At 41.4% G+C, this 23,960-nt stretch overlaps 1 protein-coding gene and 1 long non-coding RNA gene across 7 annotated transcripts; one reads left to right on the top strand and one right to left on the bottom strand.

The window, feature by feature from the left end:
• Window positions 1-1,881: 1,881 nt before the first annotated feature.
• On the top strand, window positions 1,882-21,396 carry tbl1xr1b (TBL1X/Y related 1b). 6 transcript variants are annotated; one of them, XM_051427481.1, is made up of 16 exons: window positions 1,882-2,098; window positions 4,264-4,330; window positions 7,794-7,897; window positions 8,033-8,178; window positions 8,343-8,556; window positions 9,668-9,800; window positions 11,676-11,817; window positions 12,269-12,332; window positions 12,436-12,533; window positions 13,690-13,750; window positions 13,912-14,033; window positions 14,261-14,335; window positions 14,490-14,617; window positions 15,291-15,456; window positions 15,771-15,872; window positions 18,541-21,396. In XM_051427481.1, the coding sequence occupies exons 3-16, from the start codon at window positions 7,840-7,842 to the stop codon at window positions 18,565-18,567; spliced, it is 1,536 nt and encodes a 511-aa protein (XP_051283441.1). In that variant the 5' UTR covers window positions 1,882-2,098; window positions 4,264-4,330; window positions 7,794-7,839; the 3' UTR covers window positions 18,568-21,396. The 6 variants fall into 6 exon arrangements, with proteins under 6 accessions (XP_051283441.1, XP_051283610.1, XP_051283782.1 ...); XM_051427650.1 differs by having other exon boundaries at window positions 1,882-2,062; XM_051427559.1 differs by lacking the exon at window positions 1,882-2,098 and adding an exon at window positions 2,345-2,546.
• On the bottom strand, window positions 5,854-8,103 carry LOC127378777 (uncharacterized). The gene is made up of 2 exons (XR_007888155.1): window positions 8,006-8,103; window positions 5,854-7,370 (listed from the first exon to the last, which is right to left on the bottom strand). It is a non-coding gene; the product is annotated as an uncharacterized LOC127378777 (long non-coding RNA).
• Window positions 21,397-23,960: the final 2,564 nt, after the last annotated feature.

Genomic DNA, 23,960 nt, shown 5'->3' on the forward strand with positions numbered 1-23,960 from the left:
TTTATCTTAGATGTAGCCACTAATCTCCTGTTCTTCTTTACACACAAACATACACTCACAAAAATGAAAAGGCAGTACTGCTGTTGCTAAGGCTGTTGATAAAGCTTGCTGCCACTTGTGTGGCAGTATCCAGGCAATTACACAATGCCAACAGGTCCAGCACATATTTATCAGTATTGCCGCTGTGCTCACATCCATAGCAACCTCGTGTTATTGTCCTGCAGATTAGTTCCCCGCCCCCACACAGAAACCATACTGCTGTATTCCTTCTAGTCTCACATTTATGGAGGGGAACTGTGCTCATCTCATTTTTAAGGTGGACCACTGTGTACTCTGCCGGCACAAACAGAACTTATGATTTAGACATTTTCATGAATGTTGACATGTGTTTTGCTATTAATGTACAGTAAAGAGTATGTGCATGCACTGTATATAAAAAGGGATGAGTAGGATTTACAGTCACAGAGAAGAGGTGAGTCAATTCACAGTATTTGCCTGTAGAGTGAATCATATATTGTGTAAAGCCTGGCATTGGAGAGGAGGAATTTGCTTCACATTTCTTCACTGGCAGCCAAAACAACATCACGCTGTGGGAGTGATGGAGCACATATTTCTGTTTCTCCTGGCTTGAGGAGAAACAAGCAAGAGACGGAATGTGGGAAATCACCCGTACACAAACTAATAGAGATAAAAAGCACTGAAACTGAAACCTGTTTTGCATATTTTTTCATTTTTGTGTCCGCCCCACATCACTAGGTTATTGACATTCAGACCATCTTTGGTAGCATCCTCCCTGCTTTGCTCTGTGTGAAGAAATTACAGTGTGTTGTAACATCCTATCACCCCTTAATATTACTGAGTGTGTGGCACAAGATAGGAGGTCTCTAGTGGACAAGTTGCAAGGATGGTGACAAAGGGCCAGATGAGCACTGAGATAATTGAGTGGGAGGATCAAACAGCTAAGAGGTTGAGAGGTAGCAAGGCAGAAAATCAGTGGACTGCAGTAGCATACAGCGTCTGCTACAACCAAATCCATCACTCAACACAACAACACAGTCAATTAGATAGGCTATACAAATAAATGCCTTTTACATTTTTACCATCTGATTGCATGCAAATGTTGTCCTTCTGCCATATTATCAGTTTTAACTTGGCTAAAGGTGATATGCCAAGCCATTTTTGCAAAGATGAATTATATATCTCACAAAAACACATATGCAGACATTTTATGATGACGTTGTGGTCATTGTTTGGTTTTCTTGTGCTTGTGAGGATGCACAGAGCGTGAGAAATAAAGAGGGGATGTGTGTGCATCTGTGCTCCCAGCAGACATTATTACATTTATGGTAGCAGGAAGAAAAAAAAAAACCCCACTGAATATGCTGCACCCTTTCTGCAGCTGTACAACTAATTTAACGGTTCCTAATTCAGCATTTCATAATATGTCATCATCTCCCATTGTAAAAGGCTGAGGCAGTGCAGCCACTTAAATGGGGACAGCCACAGCCACACAAGGTACGTTGTGTTAGAAGATACATTACAGAATTTTGAAGGTCAGCACCCATTTTTTCCTTTTTTTTACTCAAGTGAATCTTAAATGATCAGGGTACAGCATGAATACTCTCAGACTATCCTCTTCGTTTAGGGACATTTGGGGAAATTAATATGATTATAGATTATGTATACAGTTAAAAAAAAAAAAAAAAAAAAAGAGTCAGTGTAAAACAGAGATTGCAATGATGATGTAAGCTTGTTGTTGACTTCCCCAGTCTGAATGACTGAGCACAGGATAGGGGGTGGGGTGTCATTAATCCATGGCTAGTGGTGACCACACAGGCAAAAAAGAGGTGTAAGGGGGATGGGCGAGCACACTGTTGTTATGACTGGTGCTTGGCTGCGGGACAAAACTTCCAGAGGCCTCGGCATTTTTCTCTGCTCGATCTCATTGGTCGGTTTCAACGAGGAAATGTGGCTCCATTTTGCCGTGAACCTGTCAAACGAACCAGGAGCTAATATTTGATCAGCGCCTGAGGACGGCTTTCAAGCTTCAGCAAACCACGAGGTGTTTTGTTTGTCTGGTGCTTTTTGGAAAAAATAGGTTAGTCACCGATATAGTTTTATATCCAAGTTCCGCTCGATGGACATCTGAAATAACGTTGTTGATAAAAAATAGGTAGTAGTCTTACATAAGTTTCCCCCCACTCCACTTTGTCGTATTGGACCGAGGAGACAGTGGATGTATTGTACCCCGCCGTCGTCTCCAGTTCATCGTTATATTGAGCTTTACAGAGTGGCGGTTTGAAACAACAGTAGTTACAGGCAGCTCATTTTCGCCTGTCAGGTCAGGCCACTGTGTCGAGTGTCTGAAGCCGTTGCTGGCTTCTTACCGCCTGGCTTTACTTTAAATATTATTACCTAATGAGAGTTTGTCACATATATGTGCCAAAACGAGCTTTCTTGCGATCGATTAAAAGCGATAACATGGTCTGACTTGAACACAAGAGCCGTGGAAGATATCGTCCATTGAAAGGTTTTTATCCAAGTAGGTACGAGATTATAGCAACACTGTCATTAGCATAGCATGCTAGTGCTAGCCACCTAGCTAGCTTGTTAGCAGGTTAAAGTGATAGCGAGCTGACGATCTCGCGGTACTCGTCTGAAACCCTGCTTCAAAATGAGCTAATTTAACGTTATTGTATTCGGTTATATAAAACCATTAAAATCAACGACAACCCCTAACATGTTAATTACAGTACTTTGGTAGTTAATTGTTGGTGATTCGCATCAAATTTGCGAAATCTTTGACCGCCTTGCCTGACTGGTGTTGGCGGTGACGGGTACGGCCGCCGCCGAGGCAAAACTAATGTGAACTCGCATGTTAGCCACTGAGCTAACCTCACTTGGCTTATAGCAGTGTAGATTTGGCACCGCGTTAAAATGGGTAGTAAATAATAAACGGACTATTACAGCAGCTAGCGAGGTGAGGAAGAAGACAACGCAAGTAATGCGCGTTTACTTGGCGCCGATAAAACCCATTCCCATCGTACATCTACTTGGTGACCCATGACATGTGGACAGTTGTCAGCCTGCCGCTGCATTACACCAGTGATTAGTTAAATCATTATTACACTAAACAGGAAGGGCGCTGCGATGCATTGACAGTTGAAGAGACATTTGACAACAATAAAGTTAATTTTGAGCCATTCATCTGCACAAACTGGGGCTGCTGACTGTCTTGCTCGTACAGCGTGTCGGAAACGTACACACTGTAGTTTGTTCAGCCCATTCAGTCGCCACGGTGTGTGGGGGATGGGCGGTGTATTTCCGCAACTAGCTTGCCATGCTATCTTGCTAATTTAGCTACCGGCAGATAAGCATGGTGACATAACTTGCATGCATTTAACTTACACGAAATCAGTTTGACCTGAGGAGTAGCAGATCAACCAGGACCAGCAGTCACATTGAACACAACACTAAGTCTGACTTGTGTGTGGATGTGGCTACATGCTAGACTGACTAAAACGCCACAGTCTTGGGTCCCAGTTGGTGAAACATTTTCCATCAGTGAGATGCTGGCTACTATTGCAAGCAACAAGCATCTACAATGATTTACAATCATGGCATGTTTATTTAATTTCCTTACATAATACACAAGCATACTTCCCCTCAGGGATAGTTACGGTGTGCTTAGCTAAAAGATCCACTGGCTGTTTTGGCTTTTTACATTTCTGACCCAGTTTCTCTTGTTTGGTGACACACCCCTTTGTTTATTACACTTTCCTCTGGCTCTTTTACCCACTCACTGACATGCTGCTAAAATGTCCAATCTAATTATGAAATAGTTTGTCACAGCACTGATAGAGAATCCCTATATTCTGTAAATATCTGGCAGGGCCTATATGGTTCTTGTTCTACTTAACCAATATTTAAACAGTACTCTGTGTTTAAATGTGTTAAAAGTGTTACTTAAGCATTACTTTGGGGAGTCAGGGCAGATTACTGAAGTGCCGTACATGGAGAGAGGTGGTCTGAAGTCTTAAAAGCACGCCAAGGAGACATGAATTGAATTAATTATTTTTATTTCTTGCTTGCTGAATTATTGATACTAATGCGTTTATTAATCATTTTGAGTGCAAGTGATTTCACACTGGAGGCACAGTCCATTCTTTATCACTAATATGATGTAATGTCCACTCCTGTTATTATTTAAGTATAATTCAGGAGTTGGAAGAGGTGCATTCAATTTCTTTCTTTTCCTCTCAGGGACTGAGAGTTCTTGCTGAGGACAACACAGATATGATGCGCATCTGAGGACATCTCGATCACATGGGTAGTGTATCTCACTGTTTAATGTTAGACTTGTGATCTTTTTTTTTCTCCACGTGTATAGATTTTGTTTTGCCTCCTTCTATGGCGGCATTCTTATACTGCTGTCTGAAAAATCACATTGCTTTGGCAAAGAGTCAAGAGTCATATAGAGAAGAGGGTGGCTGTAATTTAGCTTTGTATCCAACCAGTGGGAGGACTTGAATAAAATACTGGTGTATTGGAATGACTCAGTCAAGGTCAACATTTCCCAAAAAGGGTTGGAACATGGATAACTTGCTTAACAAATAAGACTTACTCAAATTTTCACCCTGAAATAACCCAGTTGTTTACATAAGTGTTGCAGTAATGAAGCGCTTTAATGGGTTACCACTAGAATTTTTTGCTTGCTTGTAAATTTAAAGAATATCCTGCATGCCTTGTTGTTTCCAAAACAAGCTGAGGTTGCACGTAGGAGACTTGGTTGTTGTGGCTTCACTTAAGGGGAGTGAGCTCTTGGTAAGAATATAGCCGATGACAACAGGAAAGAAAGACAGACACGACACCAGTGGTATTTCATTGTTGTCTTGAGATCATAAGGTTGGTCTGAGTCTCTTTATTAGTGTGGTGGTTCCACTGCCAAATTGATATACAGTGCTTAAGGTTTGTGTGACACTGGTTCAGAACACTACTGTGCACCACCACAGTCTATTATTTCCCCCCGCTATAGTTTCATAACAAACTGAAAATATTTTCACACTTCTCTAACATTGTGTTTTGCACTGTTGCTTCAGCAAAGCATCTCTCACTCACAGTACAAATATCTGCGATCGATTAACTAGTGGACAGTCTCCCCCTGCTCTGCCCTTCCTGTAGAGTCTTCAGTCAGTCACACTTCTCGACAGAGACAGTCACTCTTTAGCGCAGTGAACACATTAGCTGTTGCCGATGTCATTTGTTACCATTGGTTTCGATCATTTTGATGTCATTAGCAACGAGCCTCCTTTACGCGCGGATCATCTGCGGTTGTTAAAACGTAATCGCGGGTGAAAATAACATCTCAAATGCTTTTGGCGGACTTTATGACACTGCTGAAGAAAGTGAACAGAGACACATACGTCGCTGCCCATGCCATGCTAAAACTATCATCCTGTGGGAAACACTGAGACGCTCTGCAAAACATAGATGTGCAACTGTGGGAACTGATTCTGAAACAACAGCTTTAAACCAAATATATGTCGGTTAAGAGTGTGCAGTAAATGAACATATATATGACCCTCATATCTTTCCAAGAACACATACATTTTATGTGCTTGCAGGTGCACAATCTGGGGGTGTCTTGGGTGGAATTCTTTGTTTGTAATGTTGATTCAGTTGTTTGTTGTTGTTGTTCTAACAATTTAGAAATACTTTGTGGGTGGTCACTGTAACTCAATGTCCGAAGAATGACTTGTTGCCCTTTTTAAGTGGGTTGCTGAAAGGGAGACAGGAGATACTCGGGATAGAGCAAGACAAAATATGGCATGGACACCAATCAGGATATTATAATTTAAAAGATTAACTAATGCTTTTTTTATTCAAATGCTTTGAATCTCAAAATTGTGATTATTTGCATTTTAAATCACATGTTGAAATACACTTGATACTCTGTTAAACATCATTCAAATGTATTAATAATCATAAAGAATACACAGCTTGACACTAATACTAATCAGTGACAAGACAATCTTAAATTGGTTTTCTAACCAAAAATGTTGCACACTGCCACATGTTGCACCGAGCACCCTTCTCTGACAGTAATCTGTACAAGAAATGCAGTGCGAGACCTACTTGGGCACAGTTCAAGTACAGTCTGGACTTGTGGTAATGTGAGCCTAATGTCAATGAGTTTAATATCTTTAGACCTCTCCATTCTAGCTGCTTGACAGCCAATGACTTCATAGGCCTGAATCTTTGGGAGTGTTTCTGAACTATTAATTTGATGAGGTTAAACTTTTCTACCTTTTAAATTAAACTGAGCAATTCAGCTTAGGCTCAATTTCTACTTTCATAGCTACTAATTAGGCTGTTTAATGCTTTAAGACACCTACAACTGAAAATACTGTGATGCAACATAAGTCAGTCATGTGACGATATATCCTTTGCATGTGTCCCCCTGTGTCTAGTTAGCAGCTGTTTGTGTTTTCGGACAGCAAAATGATCCAGGTAATGAATGTCAGCGCTCTTGATTAAGCTATTGATCAGTGCAGATGTTCATAAAACAGTCATGTTGAACTTCATGTCAGCCAGATGAATCGGTCGACATAGTCTAGTAAGTGAGCTCTGACCCCGTTTACTGCACCTGCGTCACTTGCATGGTGATGACATTTGCCAGCACCCTTTCAAAACAGGCTAGTGGCAGATATGCAAGAGTGCTGCATCAACATGCTTGCAGAGCACCATAACAACACTGAACCTTAAACCAAATGTAATGGAAAAACACAACGCATTGTAACAACGTGAGCGCAGCACCGGTGCAATGGAAAAAGCGCATATCTTGTTAGAATCGTGCTGGGTTTTATGTAGAAAGATTATTATCTCATCATAAACAGGAGTCTTCTGTGAGATATTCTCATTTTGTCCAACTAAGTTCCAGCAGAAGTGCTTCAGTGTGAGAAACACTAACAGTCAGGACTTTCTGACCACCTTGTCGGGGATAGCTGAAGGGCTTGTACTAGATTCCAGGCTTCTTGGTTCAGTTGGTCTTGGATCTCAGCCTCTGGGATGTGGCAGGAGACATGTTGACTTTTTCAGCGGACTGGCATTATGGAAACAGTGGAGGTTCTGTCCCCCATCCAGACCCCTTGTTTATTTCCATAGTCCCATTTTAAACAGTGCGGGTTCTGCATGAATAAATACGGGGCCTGGATGCAAGCACTGCAGGATCTGTTATTGCTGAGGTTTAAGTCCCATCCCAGACGTTTTAAGCCAAAAAACCCAGCCTTCCTCATGAAGACGGCTGGTAATTATTTCCAGTTGTAGGTTAATGAATGGAAACTGGTGCCCTGCCTAGAGCCAGGAAGCTTCTGCAGCATACAAAAGTAGGGAGAAACGAAACATCATTATTTATCAAATGGCAGATCACAGCTTGAGTTTGCCTACTTGTCTGTTTTGAACTTGCAAGATCTAGGTCAAGCAAGGTGATGTTTTTTTTTTTTAACCTCTTCCTCTTCTCAGTTTTCACCGTGTGTGCCAGTTTGGTAGTGAGCTACGTAGTTAGTTCATAGTGTAACACCATCCTCAGTTTGGGTGTGTGACAGCTCTCCTTTACACCTGGCTCAGTGCCCCTGCATGTCATCTTCCTTTTTACTATCCATTTATGTTTCTATGGGATGTTAATGCACCTGAGTAATGAAGATACTACTAAAAGCTCATTTCAGCTCAGTTCTAAGGTGTGTAATGCCATCAATCCTAATTATGCAAGACTCTCTGCTTTGTTTTTTTCACAGGCTCCTATCCTGTGCTGACCCAATGGTTTAATCACCAGGACTAAAAATGAGCATAAGCAGTGATGAGGTCAATTTCCTGGTTTACAGATACCTACAAGAGTCAGGTATGTGTATATTTGGGGTAAATACCTCTCGGAATTGCACCTGTTTTCCTACTTTAAAAAATGTAATATGATACACTGCTGCTCTATTGAACTTTGACTCCATCTTACTTTCCAAATGATCCATTCCTCCTCCAGGCTTCTCTCATTCAGCATTCACCTTTGGCATAGAGAGCCACATCAGCCAGTCCAACATCAATGGAGCCCTGGTGCCCCCTGCTGCCCTCATCTCCATCATCCAGAAGGGCCTGCAGTATGTGGAGGCTGAAGTCAGCATCAATGAGGTCAGCCCCCCCCAAAACCGTCTACTACTAATTACTGTAACCTTACAATGTACTGTTAAGAAGAGGTGCACTTTTAGCTTTATGTTTTGGCTCAGGTTTGGTTAATGCATGAAGTCCATTTGGTAGATAGTGTGAATAAATACATTTGCATGTTGTCTCTGTAGGACGGGACCTTATTTGACGGGCGGCCCATCGAGTCGCTGTCTCTGATTGATGCTGTGATGCCAGATGTGGTCCAGACCAGGCAGCAGGCCTACAGGGACAAGTTGGCCCAGCAGCAGGCGGCAGGCAGTGGCAGCAGCACAGGGCTCCAGGGAAGCACCAAGAATGGAGAGGGCGCTGCCAACGGGGAGGAAAATGGATCCCACGCCTTGGCCAGTAAGCTAACTCATTGTTTTAAACAATATCTGAATCAGGTCCTTAACAGACATATGTGTTTTCTTGAGCATGTCTAAAAAATTCTTGACTAAATTCTAGACTTTTTTTAACGTACTTATTCCGGATGTTATTCCAGCGTTATATGACTTAATATAATAAGATGTTTATAAGATGCTGTGTAAGCTGTGATATACACAGTGGGTGACCACTGGATGAGAAATGACCTTCATGCTGCAGACAGAAAATGAAAGATGATGATTAGATAGATTTTTCCATTCATAATTTCCATAGAACATGCTTTGTATGTACTCTAAGACTGTAAGACACTTCTTACCACATGGAGTTAAAAGCTTACCGTGTGTGTGTGTGTGTGTGTGTGTGTGTGTGGGTACATGTGCTTTCTTATGACAGCTGCAGTACAACTTTGGGATTTTGTTTTGTAAACATCTGTGGTTTTCTTGGCATTACATAACTCAACTCCGGTGTTGTCTTTACATCCAGACATTTCCATGAGGTTTTGTCCCACCTGTATAGCTCTGTTTTCACCTTTTCCTAGCATAACATTTTTTTTATTGTGTTTGTTTCAGCGTAGAAGGAAACATGTGGTCTGGTTCTTTTCCCCCAAAACCTCCTCCTCTTCCCAACGCATTTTATTCACGATAACACACTGGGCCCCAGAATCAAATTATCGAGTGCTACTGAGGGGCAGTTTCAGGTTCTCACAAGCTCTCCAACATTAGCTTACTCACATACACTTACATGGTTTTTTTTTTTTAAAAAAAAAAAAAAAAAAGCCCCCCCCCCCCTTTTTTGTTAACCCTCAAAAAACTTTTTGTTCCCCACAAGAAAAAAACCCCCCTCCCCCCCAAAACCCCCCCTTGTTTTTGTTGGGGTTGATTCAAAGAAAGCCTTTGTGAGGGGAAATGTTGGTAATTAATTTCAGAAGTGAAATTTTACTAGAAGCAGTGATTCATTACATCTTGTTTATATTCCATTAGCCATGGAAATTTCAATTGCATCCCCTTTACCTTCAGAACGTTAGGACTGTAATTAATGAATACTGTTATGAAAATTTGAAGTTAAATGTCTTGTTTACCTTTTCCTCCTGTAGATCACCACTCAGACATGATGGAGGTGGACAGGGACGTAGAGATCCCCCAGAGTAAAGCCATGGTCTTGAGGGGCCACGAATCTGAAGTTTTTATCTGTGCCTGGAACCCAGTGAACGACCTCCTCGCCTCCGGGTCAGTATCTCTACATCATCCCTCTCTCCCCCGTGGTTTTCACTGGTCACGCAGTATCTAGCATGGAAAAGTGTCATTTTTACAGGACAGTTATGTCATGTAATGCATTAGTTTCTTTACTTAGTCACATTATTAGCACATCGTTTACATTTAATACAAATGCTTATTTGATCACAGCGTTCAACCATAATTGAAAAATACACAGCAGCAACTGTTCGAATGAGTCCCTCTGGTCCTGTTTGTGGCAAAGAGTAGGTTTAACTTGCATGTATGAGGAAAGTAAGCTTGTTAAGTAAGTCCTTCCTCATTTATCAACTTAAACACATTTTTGTTGACTGAAGTTGTTGTTTTTGCTGTGTCATTATCCTTCCCCAGATGAATGTGAGCATGCAGAAGAATCTCTTACAATGTAGTGTTTATTTAAGAGCAAAGTGTATTTCACAATATTACTGTGATGCTGGAAATGTGATATATTTTCCAGTAAGAGCTAATGACTAAAGGCTTATTGGGCATACTGACTGACTAAGCAGTTATTTGTTAACCAAGACCCTGCTGATAGATCAGTTGGATGATTGGATCATGTTGGAGGTTGAGTGTACGACAATGTATTCTTGTACAACAGTTTGGTGGGTTAATGGTGGACTTGTAGTTCCACATGTCAAACCGAGACGTCTGTTACAGTTCTGACATCTTCAGCAGTCTGCACTACTTGTGTTTTTGGCTTCAGCAAAACCGAACAGTTGGTCTCAAGAGTAGGGTTGGGTTCTGTTAACACTATACACCTCTTAGCTGATTAGGCCAAACCACAAATATTGCATTTCACTGTATTCAGTTATTAAATTTTAAATGCACAGCTTTATTAGTCCCCAGTTCAAACAAATCCTCTCATTGAAAGAACTATCTTATCCAATGATGTCGTTTGTTTACATCTCCCCCCCCCCCCTTTACTTCCCAGTGTGTTTGTCAACATGGCTCAGGGGAGATTCCTAAATTTCTGAGCTGTCATACAAATAGAAAAGAAGCTAAATATATGTGATAGGACAAGATGCACAACCTGGTCTGCCCTTTACAGCTTTTGCATCCCTTCAGATCAAACAATAGATGCTCTGGACTAAAAATAAGTTATTTTTATTTTTAGATTAATGTGACTTTGTGCAATAAGTTGATTGCTCCTTCAACACCCATCCAAGGATAGACCAACTGTAAAATGACCCTTACCGCTAAACCAAAATAACAGTTAAGTGTTAATCCATGACGCTAATTTCCTTCGCAGAACATAGATAGATAGATCGAAGCCTTTGTCAGTAAGATAAACTGATTTAACTTCATCTCTTCATCATCTTTCTAAACTGTAAATTTTCTCCTGCCTAAATCAACAATTTAGTGCTCATTTATAAAAGTAGTCAGCACGAAAGAGGGGAGTATTCAACTAAATATAAAACAGTCCTGCTCCTAAGCATGGACACACCCCTCAAAATGAAATGAACATGAAGAGAAATGCAATTACTTGTGGCACAGTCCTGTAATTTAAGAGGGGCTGCATCAGGGGCAAATGTCCACAAAAACCACATAAAAGTTAATGAGTTTTGTGCTTGTAAAATTTCTTTCTCCTTTTTCCTCAACAGATGATGTGAAAAGGTTTGATAGGGATTTAAAAAGATTTCGGATTTGATACTGGGTTCAGGTTCGATAAAATGCTTTCAAACCCCAACCCTACTCAAGAGCAACGATGGTCAGTTTTATACCATTTTCAGTACTGATTCTAAGAACCAAAGCTGTGTTATGTGTCTAATGTTAGTGTGTGTGTGTGTGTGTGTGTGTGTGTGTGTGTGTGTGTGTGTGTGTGTGTGTGTGTGTGTGTGTTGGTTCGGGCAGGTCCGGGGACTCGACTGCAAGGATCTGGAACCTGAGTGAGAACAGCACAGGCGGGTCCACCCAGCTGGTTCTGAGGCACTGCATACGGGAAGGGGGCCAGGACGTACCCAGCAACAAAGACGTCACCTCACTAGACTGGAATGTGAGTGTGTGTAGTTGAACAGTGACTGTGTGTCTGTTACATTGAGTGCACATTCTAGTAATCTAATCTAGTGTGTGTGTGTGTGTGTGTGTGTGTGTGTGTGTGTGTGTGTGTGTGTGTTTGTGTGTGTGTCTGGCGCGCCTATGACCGCTACTTCTGTTAAAGGCATTCCTTCCAACCAGATATATGGGGGCGAGTCACTCCCACAGGGGAAAAGGCCTTCATGTTGCTCAGCTGCAAACTATTTTTTGCCTGAGTAGTGCAAGTCAGTGCACAACGCTAAATCAGCTAATATTTTATGTCATTAACGACTTGCTTCTGAATGCGAGCCTCATTAACAAACAAAGCAGAATATACCTGTAAAATTAGGCACAGTTCTACTTGAATCAGAATCTGCAAATAAAACTGAGAAAGCGTGAATGCAAGTAAATCATCTCTCTCTTTCTCGCAGAGTGAGGGAACCTTGCTAGCAACAGGCTCATATGATGGCTTTGCTAGAATATGGACAAAAGATGGTAAGACTCTTCTCTTCCGCTTCATCGTAGCTTTGCAAAGATGCGTGGATGGTGAAATGTTTCTGCTCTCTTTCCAAGTTGTGTTGCACTTTTATATTTTTAGGAAACCTGGCCAGTACTTTGGGTCAGCATAAAGGTCCTATATTTGCACTCAAGTGGAATAAAAAAGGAAACTTCATCCTCAGTGCTGGTGTAGACAAGGTAAGGCCCATTGATTTTTAGCTTTCAACTTTAGAGTTGAATAAGTTTGATAAATGCATCTGGGCTGCTCTTGGGGGCATTGCCGCTTATTCCGTATTCAGAGTTACCACTTTAAATCTGCCTTCAAATTAGAATGTGACATATTTTCCATGGAAACAGGATGTTGAGGTGGGATTTAACAAAGTGAGGGATGATGCTAAATGGGATGTCTGATGGGAGCTGTGGGATTGTCAAAAAATGTGTGATGTTCCTTTTGTTCTGTAAAAGGTGAAACTGTTTTCCAGGAAGCAACAGTTTTCTAGGATGATAAAGCCAAAATAATCAATATTTTTATAGTCATGATGGATAAAATGACAATGTGGTGGGTTGCTCGTCGTGATAAACCCACAGTGGCGATTATCCTCTGGGAACAGCGGCCAATGTGTGGGGCCTTCTGGTGTAGCCAGTGGATAAATTGGGCCAAGATTTCCTCTTCTATGCACCAAATGCTGATTATTCTTTGCAGTACGATTCGCTTGAGGCATGAATGCAGATATGTATTTTTTAAAAGCTGATAAAAAGCAAAATTGTCGTCAGATCATAGCCGATGGGTTCAATCTAGTCTGTGCAGTACTTATTACTTTTATTTGCAACCAAAGCCCACTCAAATACTAACAGTCAAAACTACTCTAGAATACAAACGGAAACCAGGATCTTGTCCCTTGCCTACACATTGTGTATTCACATGCTGACATCTGTTTATAGAGATTAGCATGCGTGTGGACCGCAGACCGGTCTGGGCAGATATTGTGTGCTGTCCTCAGTGTATACCTGCAGGGACTGCTTACACTAACACAAAATGTTAAGGACTGACAGAAAGTCAGATAGACACGCTGACGTCCTGTCACAAAATTACAACAATTTGTGGACATTGTTCAACATTGCCATCTAGTGATCTAAAGTATAATGACATACACAGTGTCGCCTTGATATCTTGCAAGTATGTAAAGGCCTTAGGTGTGTGTTTCATATATGAACTTTCTTGTAAATCTCCTCCTCAACCTGTGCTCGGTATTAAGAACTGTTTTTCTATAATGTATGTGATGTATTTGTTGACTTTCTAACATGATCAATACTAATTTTAGTATAAATAATGAAAATCTCCTCCTTCACACAGACCACAATTATCTGGGACGCCCACACAGGAGAGGCAAAGCAACAATTTCCTTTCCACTCGGGTGAGTGACAGGAGTTGCTCGATTGTTCCACATGCCCTTTCTTGCAAGAGTGTTCTTTTTGTTTTTGTTTTTCATTTATAAAATTATCAGATTAAATGTGGCAATGGAAAATCTACCTCACTGCTGCAGCGGCCCTAAACTCTGTCTCCTCCCCCAAACAGCACCCGCTCTGGATGTAGACTGGCAGAGCAACAACACGTTTGCCTCCTGCAGCACAGACATGTGCATCCATGTGTGTAAGCTGGGTCAGGACAGACCTGTCAAGACCTTCCAGGGACACACGGTAAGAAAGGACTACTGTGTGTGTGAGAGCTTTCTGACAGGGAGGGAAATGGAAACCTTCTGAATACACTCCTGTTCTTGAAGCATTGTGGGATAGCTAATATGAATCCTGAATGTGACTCACTGTAGCATCTGATGGAAGTTAGTAATGGTTTTAAGGTGCATATCTTCACAGCTCAAACAACCTTTAATGGAAAACAGTCAATATGCAATGTTTTTATTTTGTAGAATGAGGTGAATGCCATCAAGTGGGATCCCACTGGCAGCTTGCTGGCCTCCTGCTCGGATGACATGACACTGAAGGTCAGTCCACATAACATGCAGATGTAGTACAGTGACTCAATGGCTAAGATGAGCACAGAAATGGACCTGAATCAGACAAATACCTGATTGAATGTGTTGAGGTCATCTGTAATAAAAGCCATAGTAACAACTGGCTTCTTCCTCTCTGGCATAGATCTGGAGTATGAAGCAGGACTTGTGTGTCCATGACCTTCAGGCCCACAGTAAAGAAATCTACACCATCAAGTGGAGCCCCACAGGCCCCGGGACCAACAACCCTAGCGCCAACCTCATGTTGGCCAGGTAAGGCCTCAAAGCAGCACCTTTTTTTTAAAATACCATAAATAAATTGGAATATTAAGAAAAAACCTATATTTTCTCATGAATGATATGTTTTCATAATTTTGTGGTGATATCACAATAGTCTCAAAAAATCTTTATTGCTGCATTTCTAATAAGTTGTACAAATTCTGTATCCACTGTTCTTGGTAGCAGTGCCATTCCTTGATGACTTCATGTATAAATATTTGACAGTGACCTCAGGGCTGCTGCTCATATAATATTCAGGTTTGACTTGGTCTCTTCAACTCAGGCACCAGAATTGGCTCTGCAGATGTTAGTATCACTCAGTTACGTCTTAAGCTATTGGCTGAATGACTATTGTGAGTCACCACACGGCCAGCTTGAATGCTTTTCAGATGCACCCTTGAATGACCCTGAGGAAATAATGCAGGGTCGAGCAGATCAGAGTGGGCTTTCCACCTGAACAACCCTAACATCCTGAGGTGCCTGAGGAGAATTGACAAACGGACATTGCTATCCACGTATAAGACAGTATCTCTCTGTGTCTCAAAAGAAGAAAGAAACACAATTGAATGAAAAGGCTGGGTCATGTTCACTTCAGTAAGCAGTTCATTGTAATGCAGCATGACTCTCGGCCACTTGGCTCACTCCTCTTCTTGTCCCCCCTCTCCAGCGCATCATTTGACTCAACAGTGCGTCTGTGGGACGTGGAGCGTGGTGTGTGTATCCACACGCTGACCCGCCATCAGGAGCCTGTCTACAGCGTGGCCTTCAGCCCTGATGGCAGGCACCTGGCCAGCGGCTCCTTCGACAAGTGTGTCCACATCTGGAACACTCAGGTCTGGGATAATACTTTCAAATTATAACCATACACCAGGGTGTGAAGTTTACCTTTTTTTTTTTTTTAAATGATAAAACATCTACTAGCTTCTGACAGATAAATGTTAAAACTCACCAGTCATTCTTTTTATCATGAATTTGTGTCTGAAATCTACCAACCACTTTCATATTTTACCAGCATTTGGCTAGTGCTTCCCACGCTGCCACTAATGAACAATAGCCATTATATTATAGCCATTATAACAGGTGGTATAAATACATAGGGTAAAGATGTTGCCAATCATTACTAATGTGTATGTGTTTGTTTCCTCAGACGGGGGCTTTAGTCCACAGCTACCGGGGGACAGGAGGGATCTTCGAGGTGTGCTGGAACGCCACAGGGGACAAAGTAGGAGCTAGTGCGTCAGATGGATCGGTGAGTTGTGCTGCCTGAGCTCTTCGTCACACATCATTAACTAAAAGTGGTAGCCACCCACACACACTTTGGCCCCTATGTACAACTTCCACATTGGACTGCTGACCCAGGAAGATTGTGGGTCAGCTGTGTGTATTAAACGTTTGACCCAGGTAAGCTAGCACCGTAAAGTGCCTCTGGTCTGAATCGTGGATGACACTGAGATCAAACCTGGTTCTGCTGGGGATAAAAGTTAATGTGCTTGACTTATGACATGGGGCTTCTTTGTTTCATTTATCAAACATGTGCATGTAGCTCAGAGGACATGTGTATCCAGTCACTTGAGATTGTCTAAGGACTGACCAGCATTTATACACTGCTGTGCTGACTGTTGGGTCTTAATCAGAGTTTACTGCTTGAAACGTAACCTCAAATTGAATGAAAATGTTACATTACAGTTGATGTTGCAGTGCCGTTAGTTAACACTAGATAGAGCCATTAGTGTCTGAAAAATCAGTCACGTTCGACTACTGCTCACTAGGAGTGTAACGGTACACACAGATTTACAGTTGGGTTATCTACCTTGCTTTTGGGGTCACGTTTCAGTACGTTTTTGGTACCACAGGTAAAACAATTTTAATTTAAAATACCATTTAATTTGAAAAATTGACAAATTCAGCAGTGGCAATTAAGCCACTCAAATACTGGAATATTGTCAATAAGAAAAAATAAGTAACACAGATGTCAGTAATGGTCCATTGTAAGAGAGCATTAAGTATCTGCTGCTTGTGCTTGTTTATACAGGGCAGGCTCAGCAGACTCAAATGCACATGTGAGGGCATATTCTAGTGGACCTCAAGCACTTTGTCCATATGTTAAAGTCCAGTATCCTCTAGCCTGAGTATATTCCCATATCTGCAAAGATAAACACTTCAGTTATTACTTTGTTCTGAATCTTCAGTGAGAGGCTGCCTGAACGCTGTGGGGAGAAGGACTTGCCTTCTGGTCTGTTTTTGTCCCTTCTGCTAATGGTCGAGAGATGCCGTTGTAAATGAGCCCTTCTGAAGTATTTCCACAGATGTACTGGACTTCAGTTGAACAATGTCGGCATACAATCTTTGTCCTTTTTTACTGTAACTAAGCGGGATGCCACAATGCTCCCGTACAGTGGAGCAGCGGCACTATTACGTCTGTCCCTTAATAGTCGAGTTGAAGATGAGAGGAGTCTTAGTCGACAACTTTTCATTAGTTGGATAAGTTCAGAAAAACAAATGCTCAGCAGCCTCCCAGTGATCAAGGCCCTGATTTACAGTGGCTCCGACCAGGACTAGACACAGCGTGTTCAGACAGGGACAGGAGAAGCATAAAGGGAGAGATGGAGAGGAGTGAATTTGTCGCAAGTTGGTTTGTAAGTAACTGTTAACGTTATACACTTAATAACTACTGGTCAACTTCTAAAGTCTTTAGTCAGGAACTGCAGTAGGTCTAGCCCTAAGAAAAGTTTGTAAGCTAATGCGAGCCAGATTCCCAATAACGCTCCTTAAACCTTTGAGATGGAACAGGTTTAAAGCATTTACCTGAGGAGTGTTTGACTGTCCGGCCAAATACAGCAGACTGGTGAAAAGGGCAGAGATCAGGGAGGTGATTGCGACACTCTTATCAGTCAGGCGTTTATGGTTGAGTAGCTAGACAGAAGCTCTTGGAGAGTGAAAGGGATATTACAGCCATCTGGTTGTGTGCCAAGTAATGCTTAAGATGAATCTGAGGAACATCATTTAAAAGTCTGACAAAAATGTTGAATATTGGCCTGAATGCAAAGTCCTGCCTGGGGTCACCTGGTAATCAGATCCCTTTTAAGAATATTTTTTGCTATGAGTATGCCTCTTAGAACCAGGGACTGTGAGACACGATGAGAGAATGATGCAGAGACCCTTGAAGGAAACCTGCTTCATAGTGCACATTTCAGCACAACAGACAGCCAAGACACCCTGAGGTGGTTAAAGCACTTAAAAACTGGCATATTGTCAACAGAATAACAAAATGTCAGTAATTCTTCATCCTAAGACCTTGAGCTGTTGATAATTCATGAACAGCTGAGTGACCTGTCAATCACAAGGTAGCCACGCCCAAAGGCATAAGCAGCTTTATCATATATTTTACTCTAAATCTGACCATAATTTACTAAATGAACATTGTGTTGTGTGGAAGAATTCTTGAAACTAGAGATTGAGAGCATACACTGATTAGGAACCTGTTTACTGAACTAATAAATCAGGTGAGAAGTTCGCTCCTTTCTCCATTAGACTGTATGGTATCAGTGTTTTATTGCAGCTAATGGAGCTCCCTCTGCTGGCCTTTACATAGAATGCAGGCTTAAAGACACTTGCGCATCAGCTTCACTTTACACACCCGGTAGCTCTGTCCATTATATATACATTGTCAATGTTGTGGTCGCACATCCGCTGTCATAAACAGTAGCATTAGTTATTACTTTGGCACGAATACTTTGAATACTTAATAATAATAATATTCGCTCTAAATAGTTTCATTTACAGCCTCTATAAACACTGATAAGGTGATGCAAATGTACCTTGATGAACATTAAAATGAGGTGGAGAATTAAAATGGTGAGAAATAAATGAGAAAAGTCAAATTCTGTCTAACAGTCTCGTCTCTCTTGTTTTTCCAGGTTTGTGTATTAGACCTGAGGAAATGACACTCGTCTGGGGGAGCCATGGACCGACTACGAATGTGTACATAGCCAAAATGACTGACTGTCCCTGCCTGTCCACCACACTGCTGTAGTCCCATCAGATGCCATGGCCCGCCATTACAGCCTGGAGCGCCTCCCGCCCCTATATGTTCACACAAGGACCACACCTTTGCCACATGCAGTTCTTATGCACATGCGTCAGACATACAACAGGTCTGTATGGACACTTGTGTTGCTCTCACAGACCTGCAGGAAGAAACATTACTCTGTTATCACGCAGTACAAACTTGTTGGACCCATCACATACAAACCAAAACACCAGGATCCTTCTTGCTTTCCTCTTTTTATCCTTCGTACCAGAATTCTTTTTTTTTTTTGTTCTCTGTTGGTGTGTGCATATTGCATATGTCAGCATTTGGTGTCCTATGGACATTGTTGTTTTGAATTTGGATTTTACTGATCTCTGTGGGTTTTATATTACATGTGGGGTGAGAGAGAAGAGAGGGGGAGGGGTTGAGAGTTGTTTGTCTTTTACAATGGGTGTTCAAAGCTGTTCATTGGGAGATCCATTCATCTACTTCTTGGCACTCTTTAAGATTCAAAACATGCAGCTGTATAGCTTAGAAGATGAAATGGTTTATAATTTTGTCAACTCTATTTTTATCCAGTAGGTTTGTTCCATTTTTGCCATTTTCTTAACAAAAAATATAAAGCAGTTAATCAAAGGGTGAACTGTCGTTTGTTTTTGCAACTTTTATCCTCAGAAATGGTTTTCAGGTGTTCACAATTCATCAGGTTAATATAGAACTCTAAAGAATTCAAAACCTCTTGGCTGAAAGATAATCTTTGTAGCTGTTAAAACACCTTGTCCATCTCCTGTTCTAACCATGTGCTGGGCAGTAAGACATCAACGCTGATGTGCAGTCAGCTTCAGGTTTCTGTCACTGAGCTCGTCCTGGATCTGTGTCTCAAGCTTATGAATAGACGGCTGTGCTTTAGTGTTTAGTAGTGAGGTAACGCGGTGCAGGGATTGCTTGCTTTTTGGCATCAGTGCAGCTTCTGGGATCTGTGGGGGGAGAGGGAGAGAGAGAGAGAGATACGGGAAAACAGGCCCACAATTGCTCGCATCGATCTGATGTCAATAATTAATAACCATAATTGTGTTTGTTTCCTCCACTAATGGCTTTTTGCTAACCAATGCTGGATGATAATCAGATAGAGCCGTTCAAATAGTTTCCCCATGCTTGGTCCTTAAACATCGGGACATCATCTGGAGTGTCACATCCTCTGCAGGCACAGGGTCTTTGAATAGCACCTTTTTAAATGTGGCTCAACATTCGCTCGCGTCAAAGCTGAATCAGCTGATGAACAGAGCAGGAGGTCACACATCAGTCTGTCACGTTGAGCAGTTGTTTCACGGCCTGATTCTCACTCTGTTACATGTGCGGCTCTCATGTCCAGTGCTGACCTAAGTACACACTACAGTCCCTGCTTTGGTTTGCTGTTGTCTGGCAGTCCAGCATTAACACACACACACACACACACACACACACACACACACACACACACACACACACACACACACACACACACACACACACACACACACACACACACACACACACACACACACACACACTGGAGACGGGCTGTGTTCAGGCCTATGCACCGATAGACGGCGCTTTTGTTTGTAGTGTTCAGAGTTGGCGTTTTGAGGCAAGTCTGTGCTTTTTGTTCAAAAGCAGACTTGCAGCATATGACTTGATGTAACATGGTATCATATAATATATATATATATAAATATAAATATAGATCTGTGCTATCACAGGGGATTCTTTTGTATGCCACTCGTACGCTAAGGGTGGATTTTAAAGTTACTTTTTGAAGACCCTTGAAATATGTGATGGTCTTGTACATCACATGGGGTCGTGACCATAAGGAATGGTTTTTTATAAAATACCATTAAACAGTCATAGCGAAATAAAAGAAAAAGAGCAGCCCTTCGAAGGGTGTTTTTCTTCTGCACTTTAGACTAAAAATGGAGAAACAGGGAGGTGTGTTTGTTCAAGCCATCGTCGACACATCTAATGTTTAAATTGCTCTTAAAGATGAATCAGAATCGATGCAGAAAACGTGCAGTGTTCCAGAGGCTAAATAAGGGTGAATAGTGTCCTGTCTGACTCCTCGGGGTACGTCAAAGTTGAACCAAGCCAACTTCATGGCATTCCAGGTCTCATCTCGCTAATGGTTTGATACACACATGCGTCGTCGGACATTTCAGTGGTTTCGTTCCGAATGTTCCTTGTTTTAGAAAATTTTGTACTGAAGCTAAAGACTATTTTGAAGTTTGCTTTAATACAGTCAGCAGTGATTGGACTGTACCACAAAGACACTATTTCAAATGATGTCTATGACAGTGGAATGGTATTTTATAAGGTTTTGTTTTTAGATGATAAGCTTTTTACACTGCATTCAAGTGTGTTTGCTATTTTTTGTTCCTACCGAAAGTACTAACGTTAATTCTATCTTTGCTATGTTGGAGAGCCCTTGAAGGTTTTGTACTCCTCAAAACTTTTGTAATTCTGATTTATTTGTAGTTACGTACACGAAATGAACAAAAATATAAAATCTGGATTTAATTGTTGATGTATTATAACACAGAACATGTAAATACCAATTTGCAGATTTGTTTTTTTGTGTCGTCTTTGCCCTCACCTATGTTGTACTCTCTCTCTCTCTCACTCACTTGGTTGCAGTCTGCAGCCTCCTGATCTGACTGTTGAAATATCACTCAAGATTTCAAGGTCTAGAATAAAATCTATTTTGATAATATTATTGTCTTTGCTTTTAATTTCCACGCTGCTGCACAGACATGGTTTCTTTAATTGAGGGAGTGTTTATGTATGGGAAGCACACAATGGTGCAAACTGTGTCATGTCATGCATTCAAAGGACAAACCAAAGTAAAATACAACAGGCAGTTTTCAGTTTTGAGCCACGCTGGTAACGTGGCTCCAGGTATCGCAGCGTTGGTTGGTCTGTCACTTCAATAAAAATCAACAAATCTTGGATGGATTGCCATGAAATTCTGCACAGGCATTTATGTTCCTACCTCCATCGTAAGGTCAAAATGTTGCCCAATACTTTAATAATGATGGAAGGTGATAAGGTTTGCCGGTATTCAGCCATACTGCCATGTGTTTTGTGGCAAATGCTAGCATGCTAACCTACTAAGATGGTGAACATGGTACACAATACATACACATAAAAAGCTCAATGCACTGCTGTTCCTGTAAGTACAGCACCACAGAGCTGCTAGCTGTAGGCTCAGTCTTGTTCAAATGATGTGGTTACAGGCAACAGGCAACAACCACTTCCTCTGTTAAACATTGCGGTGTGAGCTATGGAAAAAGTTCAATAGGCTAAATGTGCTTTTAGCAGCCTTTTTGAATGTCATTTAGATTATAAAGCACTTAGAAGAGACATTAGACAGGAGTTCGCCTAATACGTCTACTTCCTCTTTTTACTTTTCTTCGTATTTTCCCCAGGTTCTTCACTTAACCTCTGTCATTACAGCTGCTGTTGTTCCTGTCTAGAGATGATGATATTCTGTGTGGATAGTCTGCGTGGATCCAGCCTGGAGACTCAGGTTACAATAGAAAGAATGCTGGTGTTATGGTGTGTAATATTTATTGTGGGAAAAATAAGCGGCCCGTTTACAGAGAAAGTTCCCATTGAGTTTGCACAATCGTGTTCTGCATCCCAGCTCTTGAACTGCTACCTATTGTTTGTTTACTCTGTGTTCAAAAGCTGGCAGCCTCACATGCTCTAACTGTGGCAACTATAACAACACAGGACAAAAGACAAACCACTTGTTTAAAACAATGTGACAGTGCGTATCGCCAGTTTACACGATGATGGTATGGGTGGCGTTACCAAAAGATTGCGCTCTGGAACCTGGTTTCAGAAGTTGCATTTTCAAAAACGGTGTTAACATGTGGACGAAAGGCAAAACTGCAACAAAAGTTTTATGCAGAACTGTTTCAGAATTATATAAAAGATGGCAAGAAACAGAAAACATCACTTAAAATGCTACAGAAGTAGCATATGTGTACCTGCGTTGTGTTAGTTAATGGTTGCCAGGGCATCAAATAAGTTGAATAGATTGTTTGATTGTGGTTGCTGCTTGGTTGTTATGGTGATGATAATGCACCATTCATATACTGTGGGACTCTCCATAATTACCTGATTCTGATCTGTTCCTGTCATCTTATATATCATAGCTGCAGCTAAATAACGCTACAACTATCTCATACTGTAATTCAGTATCTAAATGAGTGTTTGTAGAAGCCTGCAGTGTGCGTTGAAACAGTTGTAATAAATCATACTGAACTGAACTCCGAGCACAACTCCAATAAAAGGCCTCATCAGTCCGAGTACTTCCCAAATCAAGTAGTTATCTTGTAAATTTAGTCTGTTTAGTATAAAACCCCCCTTTGTTTTACTGTCCCTCTGTCACAGCCCAATAAGTAAACACAACTTGTAACTTATGATTTGACTCATCTTCAGAAGCATTTTTACCTAGAAAGAGGATTTTCTATCTCTTACCATGTGTTGGAGTTGCAGAATGTATGTAACAACCAAGTATTTGTGTAGTTATGTGTAGTGCCCACACAAGCTTTACATACCTCTTTACATGATGCATTAGTCATGCACTCAGCAGGACTTGCCTGCTTTTTTCTGCGGTCTTCCACATCTGTGACCTCCAGACGAACATTTCTTCTAATCAGGTCATTTGGTATATTTTGTAGGTATTTACTGTGAAATTCTGGGCAGCTGCACTGAAGGAGCTTGGAATTTTTGGAGATTGCTTATTTATTTTGTCTGTGCTTAATGAAGAGTAAGTGGAGAGAGAGTACACGCAGACAAATGTATAACTACATCAGGGTATGCAAATGGGGGTTGACCTAGTGGCCACGTTACGGAGTAACTTAACGGGTAAATGTCAGTCTAAATATAAAGCCAGAAACATCTCAGAGTGAACCAGATGCAAAATTAGATCTATATTTTACAACTACTACTACCATACTTTAAATGGACTGGTTGCACAGCAGACATTTAGAAACGGCTCAGTTCCATGAAGTGTCCCAGTAGCAGTGAAAGTGAACCAGCAAGCACAATAGCAGGACCTCCACTAAGTGGAATGCAGCTATTATTAATATACCAGTGAAATTCCTGCTATTACATGTCTACATATCTGCTGTGCAACCAGTCCATAGCTACAGTAGTAATGACAAACTCAATTACTAAAACAAAAAAACACGTAAAAAAGGAAAGTGGCAGGTCATTCAGCAGGTTGTTCCAGAGTCGTGGCGCCCTGACTCCAAAGGTTAGGCC

The sequence above is a fragment of the Dicentrarchus labrax genome, unplaced genomic scaffold (assembly GCF_905237075.1).
Source record: "Dicentrarchus labrax unplaced genomic scaffold, dlabrax2021, whole genome shotgun sequence".
Classification (NCBI taxonomy): Eukaryota; Metazoa; Chordata; class Actinopteri; family Moronidae; genus Dicentrarchus; species Dicentrarchus labrax.